Below are 10,572 nucleotides of genomic sequence, written 5' to 3'. Positions count from 1 at the left end.
AAAAAAAAAAAAAAAAAAAAAAAAGAAAGCAAATGAGGTAAAATGGGCTTGTTCTCCTTTCAAAATTTAATTGCTTGGTTTTTCTCATTGAAATAATTTGACTGTGACTTGGGACTAAACTGCACATTGCATTTTGTACTTTGTTTCATAACTTAGTTTTTATGTCATTGAAACAGAGATTTTAAAAAGCCTTTATTACTTTCATAAGGCTGACTTCAAAAAGGGGCAAAATACTGTGTTTCAAAATACGTTATAATAAGTGAGGAAAGAAAGGTGAGCCCATGGACAGTGGAAACTACCTTGTTGTTAAAGCCCGTCCACTCATCCACTGCATCTTCCAGGATCTTCTCCTGGTCCTGGGCCACAGCTCGAAGGCGTGTCCAGCGCTGCCAGACAGTGGTCATTGACCTGCTCAGGGTGGCTTTGCTGGCGTCATTTCCGGTTTTCTCCAGTTGTGAAGCTTTTTCCTCAAGGGCCACAATCTTCTCATGGAAAGAGTTAACCACTGACACTAAAGCCTAGGGTTGGAGGTGGAGGACGGAAGAGAGGAGACAAGGGAGAGATTAATTTAATTTTTTAAAGTTCTATGGATCTTGGTAAAGCCCAAAATTACCTGCAAAAGGAAATGTTTCTACATACATTTATTCTCCTCTAGGTACTCTTACTTTTATGTTTATTTTTTAACCAGTTTTAGTCTTAAAGCTTTTTAAAGAGGTAAGGTGAATATTATTTATTTATTAAAAACAAAAGCGTATTTTGCTACTTGAGATGACATTTTTTCATTTTTAAAAAGCAGCACAAATGTAAGTGAACCAAATGCAATATTTTAGTATGTTACATTTTTTCCTTATATTGCTCTGATAAAGGGAGACTCAGTTATTAATTTTTTAGTTTTATTTAATCTGTTACCAACAAAAAGTATTTACTGACATTTAGTAAGTGCCATATCTTATCAGAAGCAAATTGCTCTGAACATCTTTTTAAAAAAATCTTAGCTATGCATTTCCAGTGGGAATCCTAGGAGGTAACAGCATTTCATAAACTTAAAACTTGTATAAAATGTGGTTAAATACATCCTTATCATATTGAAAAAGTCCAGGTAGAAATGAAGATTTATTGATCATGTTGCAAAGGCCCATTACAATTATAGAAAAAGGATTTTTTTTTAAATAGCCCAAAACTCTGACCTTGTGTTCTGACAATTTTTCTTCCGCTTCATGACTAGAAGAAGTCTTCAACAAAGAAAACTCAGACAATTTCTTTTCTGTATCATTCATCAATTCAATAACCTCTTCCCTTGCTTTCTGGTAATCGTGCCATTGAGCTGTGCATCTTGAAAGAGTCCAACAGAAACTGGTAAGTAGCACGAAATCACGTATTTCTACACGAAGCTCTGGTGTCAGTATGTCTAATGATACTTAAGAGGGAAAAACAAATTTACGTGCTAATGTATATCATTCGTGTATTACTACTTTCAGTGTGGAAATTCATTTCACTGAAATATAAAACACAAAACATCCCGAAATACCTCTGCAAGAGATCCACTTGGGCACCAGAGTCCTGGCTCATCCTCTGGCTTCTGAGTTCCAGAGAAGCCATTTTCTGTTCTAGATCTTCTTTGCCGGTTGGCTTGATGAGTGGGTCCAGGGTGGCTACCAGGCCGTGGAGCTCCTCCAGGTTACTGTGGAACTGATCCTCTGTACTGAAAAATTCCATGTGGCTTTTGAGATTTTCCTCTGCACTCTCCACGTCTAGGCCATTGCCTGCCAGCTGTAACATTTCTTGGGCGTCCTCAAGCCAGTCATTGGCTGCTTGAAATACCTGATAATACCTTTGGCACTGGCTATATATTTCAGTCAAGGTAGCCTGAAAAACAGCAATTGCAAACATAATCAACTCTCCTTTGCAACATGTTTGCAGGAAAGAGTTTCATTCATTCATTTGTTTTCCAGTCCTCTGTCTCATGGGTGTATGTGTGTAAGTGCATTGATAAGTTAGTGGAATATTTTTGTGGTGCCATCCATCGTTATCCTTGATTTTTCCTCCTGCTATTCTTGTTATAATTTTATTACTGCCATTAAATTAAATAATAAGGACAGAAATGGGTTAGAAATTTATGTCAGTATCTTGACTAGTTCTGAAACTTCCCTCTCTAAGAAATAATATGATGCTTAGTAATATGTGGCAGACTGAATGTTTACCAAAGTGCAGTAATGTCTCCATTGGTTAGAAGTATAACAACATGGCCAGGCGTGCTGGTTCATGACTGTAATCTCAGCACTTTGGGAGGCTGAGGGAGGCAGATGACTTGAGGCCAGGAGTTCGAAACCAGCCTGGCTAACAGGGTGAAACCCTGTCTCTACTAAAAATGCGAAAATTAGCTGAGTGTGGTGGCGCATGCCTGTAATCCCAGCTACTTGGGAGGTTGAGGCACAAGAATTGCTTGAACCTGAGAGGCAGAGGTTGCAGTGAGCTGAGATCATTTCACTGCACTCCAGACTCTGTCTCTCAAAAAACAAACAAACAAACAAACATGGAAAGGAAAAGAAAAGAAAAAAAAAAGAAACACAGCAACGTCAAACTTCCAAACTGGCATTTACCAGACCACAGAGCCACAGAGTAATTTCTGGAAGCAAAATAGTAACCGGTGAGTCTTGTATAGAGACTAAAATAGAAAAGTTGAAAAGTTTAAGTCTGGAAGGCTGGTCCATTCAATTCCAGAAGGAAAAGAAACACTCTAACCAGCCATCAATGACTAGACAAGATAAGCCGCGACTGTGCAAGCGAAGATGCATAGAAAAGGTAGAGAAAGTACCCATAAGATAAGCACCAATTAAGGAAAGAACAGGGACAGCAAAGCATAGAATCAGCGGAGGGAATAAGAAATGCCCCAGGAACAATGACCTTTAGTTATTTGGACCAAGATGGTCAATAAGACAAGATGGCACAAGCAGAGACATCTTAGTAGATTTAACATTTTAGTTCAAAACTCACCAAAAGAAGTAAGCTTACCTGACAAATGTTTTTCAAGAATGAAAATTTCTGGTAACTTCTGTTCTTACTGTACATTCTAGATTCTATATCTCTATTTATACTAATAGCTCTAGAAAAATAGTTTAAAATTTTTATAAACAATAGCCTTGAATGAATATGAAAAGGATAAAGTGTACTAAATAGTTTTTACTTTAAAAAGTCAGAATTTTAAGAAGTTTATTATGATTTTATCCAATATTAAAATTTTTACTATTTAAAGTGTTAACCTTACTTAACCTCTGCAGAAAATATAGTTAAATGACAGCTAAGATTCATCTGAGGTTACTTCGTGTCAGACCCAATGCTAAGAAGATAAACCTAATAAAAGAATCATTAATATCTCTCTTCTACAAAGAGGGACAGAGCCTTATAGGATGTCATTTGCCTGAGATCAAATAGCTGCTATTAAAACTCAGATGTGCCCTCTTCCCAGGCTGTAGCTGCTGTATTATCCTGATGAAAACTATCCTTTACCTAAACGGTTGGCTGACATCTCCTAGAATCACAGGGACTAAAGACAGACATGGAGAAAATGGGCCAAGAAATTAAAGGAAGTAATCCTCTAGGCACTATTTTTCTCTTCTTATTTTATTTATTTATTTATTTATTTATTTATTTATTTAGACAGAGTTTCACTCTTGTTGCCTAGGCTGGAGTGCAATGGCATGATCTCGGCTCACTGCAACCTCTGCCTCCTGGGTTTAAGCGATTCTCCTGTCTCAGCCTCCCAAGTAGCTAGGATTGCAGGCATGCATCACCAAACCCAGCTAATTTTTTTTTTTTTTTTTTTGTATTTAGTAAAGGCAGGGTTTCACCATGTTGGTCAGGCTGGTCTCAAACTCCCAACCTCAGGTGACCCACCCGCCTCAGCCTCCCAAAGTGCTGGGATTAAAGGCGTGAGCCACCGCGCCCAGCCCTCTTCTTATTTTTGAATGCACAGAACTTGCAAGCCCCAGAGCAAGCTGCAATTAGGCCAATCTGGGAAGTTTTGTACGTGCCCCCATTTCTTTTTGTTATCCCCAAGTCAAGTAATTATGAGTATTCTAGTCTTTCTTCTGCTGTGCTACAGGGAAGCAGGAGGACAGCCCTCATCCCCACAGAAGGGGTGAAGAGATGGGGCAACTAATGGGATACCCCACAAAAATGTGGCTTATTAGCAAGGTCAGGGCTGCATTGTCTGCTTCTCTCCATTTAGACTATCTTCATCTAGCACTGATTTTAGAAATACCAGCCTTCACATTGTTTACAAAGGGCATCACTAATTATTCATTGTTAATCAGTTGTACTATCCATGTACAAATATATAATATTAATTATGTTACTAATACCATTTATCATCTTTTTTAAGGTGAGAAATCACTGAGGCATCACTGTTATAAGCAAAATGAAGTCAAGATGGAAACCACACAAAATGAATATCATGCACATAAACAATTAAAATCACCTGGCCAGGCACGGTGGCTCCTGCCTATAATCCCAGCACTTTGGGAGGCCGAGGCGGGCAGATCACTTGACGTCAGGAGTTTGAGACCAGCCTGGCCAACATAATGAAACCCCGTCTCTACTAAAAATACAAAAATTAGCTGGGTGTGGTGGCGGGCACCTGTAATCCCAGCTACTCGGGAGGCTGAGGCACAAGAATCACTTGAACCCAGGAGGCGGATGTTGCAGTAAGCCGAGATTGCACCACTGCACTCCAGCCTGGGCAACAGAGCGAGATTTCGTCTCAAAAAAACCCAAAAAAACAAAACAAAACAAAACAAAAAACAATTAAAATAACCATTTAAGTCACTGCTGAAGAAGCTTCTGTGTAGTACTTAGAAAGAAATATTTAAAGAAGCAATTACAACCAAGCATAAGAATTTCTTGTACCTGCTTACAAATAAGCAGAGTGGAAAATAGAGAAGTGAAGTCCTATTATACCCACCTGTCTGGTGCGTAAGGCTTCCTGAATGTCTCCATCCAGCTCTGAGAGCTCAGCGAGGCTGTGTTCTAAATCCGCAGAAATCAGCTCCTTGGCCTTTGTGAACTTCTCCTTTTCCTTGTGACTCAGCGCATTCATGATTCTCAAGCTGGACTGGACCTCTTCCTGATGAATTTGGATTTTTCTGATTTCCTCTTGGATGTCCTGCAGGCTGAGGTCTAAGTACACCGGCCCACTGAGTTCTGCCTTCACTCTCCTCAGCCAGTCCAGGGAGCGACTCATCTCAGTCTGGAAGTCTATACTCTGCACCATTCGGCTCTCACATTCTGTCACCGTCTCACCAATGGCAGAAGTCAACAGTTTTAACTCCTCTTGCCAGGACTGGATCTGACGCCTGGCTTTCTCATAAGCCAAGGGGTCAAGGTGTGGGGCAAGGTCTTCAAGATGTATGGTTACTCGTTTCAGGAGACTCCCTGAGTCCTGGAGACTTCCTGCCAGGGAGTGATACATTTTGAGCTTCTCCTCTGCAGGCAGCGTTTCCTCATTCACCTTGGACTGCTCCTCTTTCACAGACTTCAGTTGTCTCTCCAGCTGTTGGCACATCTTCTCGTGTTCTTGGTAAGCACTGGTGGTGTCTTCTAATAAGCTAACCCTCTGTTCTGTTTGTCGCTTCAGCCTGTGATATAAGGTGACAAGGTGCAGCATCTTGTCTGGCTGCCAAGGCTGACCTGTGCTGCGAAAACCTTCTTTTTTCTGGTTCAGTTCATCCACCGCCTCCCCAAGGCCTGCCACCTCGTCCAGAATGGCTCTGCAATCATCTTGCAGAGAAAGAGCCTCCTCAACGGCCAGGTCAGTGGGAACTTTGCTCATCCTCAAGAATTGGGCTTCAAGTTCACTCAGAGACTGGGTTGTCAACTCAATCAAGGAAGCATATTCCTTCCGAGCAAGAATTGCTTCCTGGACTTTATAGAACTTGTCTTTAGCCAAGGCAACAATTACATTAAATTGTTGGGGCAAAGCATTTAGCTTTTCACTGAGGTAGGAATGATCGACTTCATTCAGCGATGGTAATATGGTCTGCCCAGTTCTCTGCAGCGTAAGTAGAAGATTTTCATATTCTGGAGATTGTTCAAGAATGTGTTGGTATTTAGCCAGTTGTGTATGAAGCTCAGTACTCTCATTCATTAGGTTGATTTCAGGAAATGTAACAATATCTGATTGTTTTAGCCAGTGGCAAGCTTTATCAAAATCTTCCTTAAAATGCTTCCTAGAAACCAAATTCTTCTCTAGTTCTTGTAACCGGTGACTGCACTTTTGTAAAACACTGTCATAGACACTCTGCAATTCCTGAAGCTTCCCCAGCACTTCACTCTTTTCCTGCTCTGTGACTTCTTTCATCAGTTCGCGACCCTGGGCCCAAAGTCCAGTGACTTCGTTTTGGTAAGTCTTGAGGCTGGCTTGTGCACTCTTACATGTTTTGACTTGTTTGCTCACATCATCTGGTAACAGACAGATGTGTTCACGGAACATTATCTTTCGCTCATGTTGCTGAATTTGGCTGGTGGCCTGGAACACTGCCATGAGAAACTGGGTTTTCTCGGACAAGGCTTTGTTTAAGTACTTTCTTCGCTGGCCCACTAAGTCACTGAGACAATTCACGTGGCTTTGTGCATCAGAGAGGGCCTTCTGGATGACCTGTCGCTCATTGAGACCAAGATCTGCCATGACCCTGTCTGCGTCCTTTATGAGCGATTTCAGGAGCATCTGCTTGGCCTCCAGTTCACTGCAGATGGCCAGGTGATCCATGAGAAGATTCTGAGCCATATCTGGAGGAGGGCTCTGCTTAACGGCCTCGGCGATGTTGGGTTGTTGCTCTTCTGCCCACTCCATTAGCTCCTGAAATCTGGACTGCACTACATTTAACTCCTCCAAGTTGGTGACTGACACTTGGATTTTCCTTTTAATGAGGTCCTCAAGCTGAAACCAACGTTGCTCTAAATGACTCGTCTGTTCTTTGACTAACTCCTTGTCATCTAAATTCAGATGCTCTATCATTTTCTGCTTTTGATCTTTCAGATCTTCAATAGCATACTTTCTCTCCTGCAATGCCAATGCTAACTTTTTCAAAGCTTCCAGGTGGACAGCTGTACTCTCTGCATCAGATCTGAAAATACATGGAAAGGTATAAGAGCAAATTAGCTGCAGTCAATATCGATGTTTGTTCATACTATGCTAAATTACACTTCACCATTTTCTTTTTGGAGACTGAGTTTTGCTCTTGTTTCCCAGGCTGGAGTGCAATGAATGCTGTGATCTCGGCTCACAGCAACCTCCGCCTCCCAGGTTCAAGTGATTCTCCTGCCTCAGCCTCCCGAGTAGCTGAGATTACAGGCATGTGCCACCATGCTCGGCTAATTTTGTATTTTTAGTAGAGACAGGGTTTCACCATGTTGGTCAGGCTGGTCTCTAACTCCTGACCTCAGGTGATCCACTTGCCTCAGCCTCCCAAAGTGCTAGGATTACAGGCATGAGCCACTACTCCTGGCTGACACTTCACCATTTTCTTTAAGTGGATCTTCTGAGCTTAGAATAATTGAGAGTAGTTCAATTCATGGTTTGTTGACAGAAGTGCTATAATTATGGAATACAAGTCTCATCAGAAGTCAGTACTAGAAGTTGAATCAAATCAAGTTGCCTACTTCTTTCTAGCTGACAATGCCTTCCAATCAAATCAGAATATGCTTTTATCTTCCACTGGCTTTTATAAACTGAGCAGAATCTATATGGTAACAGGATCCTTGGATGGTTTGTGTAATGTTAAACAGTGAGAAGCACTGATCTAGTGTACTCTAGAAAATGATACTGAAAGAAATTAATAAGTGATGCATGATTTATGTGCTTTCTTTTGTGAAGAGGGTCCAACAAACAATATAGTTCTAGGTAGTACAATCTGTAAGGTATAACCAACAGATCTAATGGCTACTTAATTGTGTACTTGGATATTTTTTGCTTATTGTTAGTAATCTTTAGTAATAAGTGTGAAATGTAAAGAATTCTCGTCCCTTTGACGATGAAGCACACATAAAAAATGGAATCTTGTAGTCTTCTTTACTAAATGATCAGTTCTGAAGTATGAAAAGCAGGGTAGGGTTGGGAGGCAGTATGAGGAGTTCTGTTTTGGACATGTTAAGTCTCAGGTATCTGTGGGGCCTACTGTGAGCCAGAAATATGAGTTGTTAATATTTACTGGACTAATCCCAAAGACCAGTAAAATGTTAAGTATCAAAGAAAAGCAAACAAACCAGAAAATGGTATACCAAAAAAACCCCAAATCCCCACTATGATTTCCTGATATCTAGAACAATATTTGCAGTTTTCTTTGCTGTAAACTAGTAAATCGGTGCAGAAGAAATGTAGATTTTAACAATTATGGTGATCAAAAGTATGGAATGGTTTCATATAATGATCCAGTATGTGTGTGTGTGTATTCTTATTTTTCAAAGAAGAAAGCTAAGAGGGGTTCAATCACTACAAAATCACAAAAGACACAAATTAACTGAATTTGGATTATTCACTCATTTCTAGACTCTTATAAGAAAAAAACCCGACTGAATTACACAGAATGCATTCATTACCTTATAGACTTGATAAGAAACCTAGGGAGCATATAGGTTCAAGAAGGATTCATTTCATGAATTCATAGATGATATCCCATAACTTGTAATTAAACAAAATTAGAAATGTTTTTAGAATATTCTTTGAGGTCACAGAGAAAATGGTACCATTTTCAAACATTTCTCTTTTACCCACTAGTTAAATCAATATCAAGCTAGGAAAACCATGACTCTATATCCATGTGAAAACATTAGGTTCATAATGATGTTCTACTTACCAATATTAATAATAATAAACAATAGATGTTATACCTAAGACATTTTATTTTAGTTTTTTGAGACAGGGTCTTGCTCTGTCATCCAGGCTGGAGTATAGTGGTGCAATTTTGGCTCACTGCAGCCTCCTCCTCCCAGGTTCAAGTGATTCTCCTGCCTCACCCTCTGAAGTAGCTAGGATTACAGGCATGCACCACCACACCCAGCTAATTTTTGTATTTTTAGTAGAAATGAGGTTTCACCATGTTGTCCAGGCTGGTCTCGAACTCCTGACCTCAACTAATCCACCCACCTCGGCCTCCTAAAGTGCTGGGATTACAGGCATGAGCCACTGCACCTGGGCACATTTTACATTTTTATAGATATTAAGAAATGTCTGGCTTAGCATTTTGGTGACCCATGGGAGAATTTCTGTTACCTGGCCAAGTTATCCCATTCTGTAGTAAATTTTTCTAGGAACACTTCAACGACATTCATACAGTCATGGTAATCTCTTGTTCTCTGAAGATCCTCTTCCCTTTGCAAGCACAGGTTGTTAGACTGATGGCACAAATCGAGCCACTGATCATTTAAATGATTTATTTCCTTGTGTTCAGGTGACTCCTCCTTCTTTGTTAACTTATTCACCTTTTCTATTATGGTGTTTACGGATGCCTGTTTGCTCTGTAGTTTCTTAACAAAATCCTAAAGGATAACAGCAACAAAAAATATGTAATGTGTTAAGAAATCCCCAAATAAATATAGAGAGCGATACAGACATAAGACCTTTAAACACTCTAAGTTCCTTAATACGAAAAAACTGAAGAATGTATAATAAGTCATGGGAAACAAAGAGAAAATCTAAAAATCACCATACCTCTTTATGAATGTTAATTCCCCCGTGTGCAAGATTCAGGGTAGCTGTGGTATATTCTTTTATTGTACTATTTCGAGAGGCATAAAGAAAAACTAACACATGTGAAACATTACAGTCATTAATGAAAAAAGTCATTATCTTACCTTGAAGTGCGGCATTAGTTTTCTAAGAATTTTTAAGGAGTTCATGTTTTTCAAAATTTATTCTTAAACTAAGAGTGCTTTTATTCTCAAGATATCGGGACATTAAGACATTTCCTAGGTCTGCTAAGTCCTGGGTCTGTCAGGTTCTGGATCTGTTCAGTAAACATTATTAACCTGTTCCCTTAACTAAATATCCTGTGACTAAGAATGCCTAACTTTCTGGGAATGTAGCCCAGCAGGTCTCAGCCTCATTTTACCCAGCCCTTAATCAAGATGGAGTCACTCTGGTTTGAACGCCTCTGACAGAAACCTTCCAAATGTAACAGACAAGGCAAAGTAGCTCGGGTCACCAGGTGGGCAGTGGTGCTATGTACAAAGTTGGGGAAGGCTGGAGTACATTCGCAAAGTGGAAAGGCAATGGTTTATATTCATCTACTCCCTGCATACACAGCAAAAAGAAACCTCTAAGATACCATCTCTGACAGCCCAACATGTGGCCAGAGGATCATTTCTTTGGATAGTGTTTCCTCCAAGGGGTTGGTTCATGGGCTTCCATACTTTCCCACTGCTCACTCCCATTTCCATTTACTTCCACTACCCAAAAAAAATCTCTTAAATCCCCTGACTGATATATGAAAATTTGTCCTTAAAGCAAGGTTCAATCACAATTAAAATGTTAATAAAACTGGCCGGGTGCCGTGGCTCACGCCTGTAATCCCAGCACTT

The 10,572-nt window shown here is 40.1% G+C and overlaps 1 protein-coding gene across 1 annotated transcript in view; it reads right to left on the bottom strand.

The window, feature by feature from the left end:
- LOC116463206 (nesprin-1) overlaps positions 1-10,572 on the bottom strand; it is a 532,426-nt gene that overhangs the window by 213,854 nt on the left and 308,000 nt on the right. Inside the window, exons 77-81 of the mRNA XM_032146204.2 lie at positions 9,266-9,531; positions 4,961-7,121; positions 1,529-1,866; positions 1,188-1,332; positions 300-518 (exon numbers count right to left, since the gene is read on the bottom strand). Of these exons, the coding sequence (XP_032002095.1) occupies positions 300-518; positions 1,188-1,332; positions 1,529-1,866; positions 4,961-7,121; positions 9,266-9,531 (3,129 nt within the window). The remainder of the gene's footprint in view (positions 1-299; positions 519-1,187; positions 1,333-1,528; positions 1,867-4,960; positions 7,122-9,265; positions 9,532-10,572) is intronic.

This window comes from Hylobates moloch, unplaced genomic scaffold, assembly GCF_009828535.3.
Source record: "Hylobates moloch isolate HMO894 unplaced genomic scaffold, HMol_V3 SCAFFOLD_29, whole genome shotgun sequence".
In the NCBI taxonomy this organism is placed as follows: Eukaryota; Metazoa; Chordata; class Mammalia; order Primates; family Hylobatidae; genus Hylobates; species Hylobates moloch.
The sequence above is the reverse complement of the archived record's forward strand: the minus strand, read 5'-3'. Positions and strand labels throughout refer to the sequence as shown.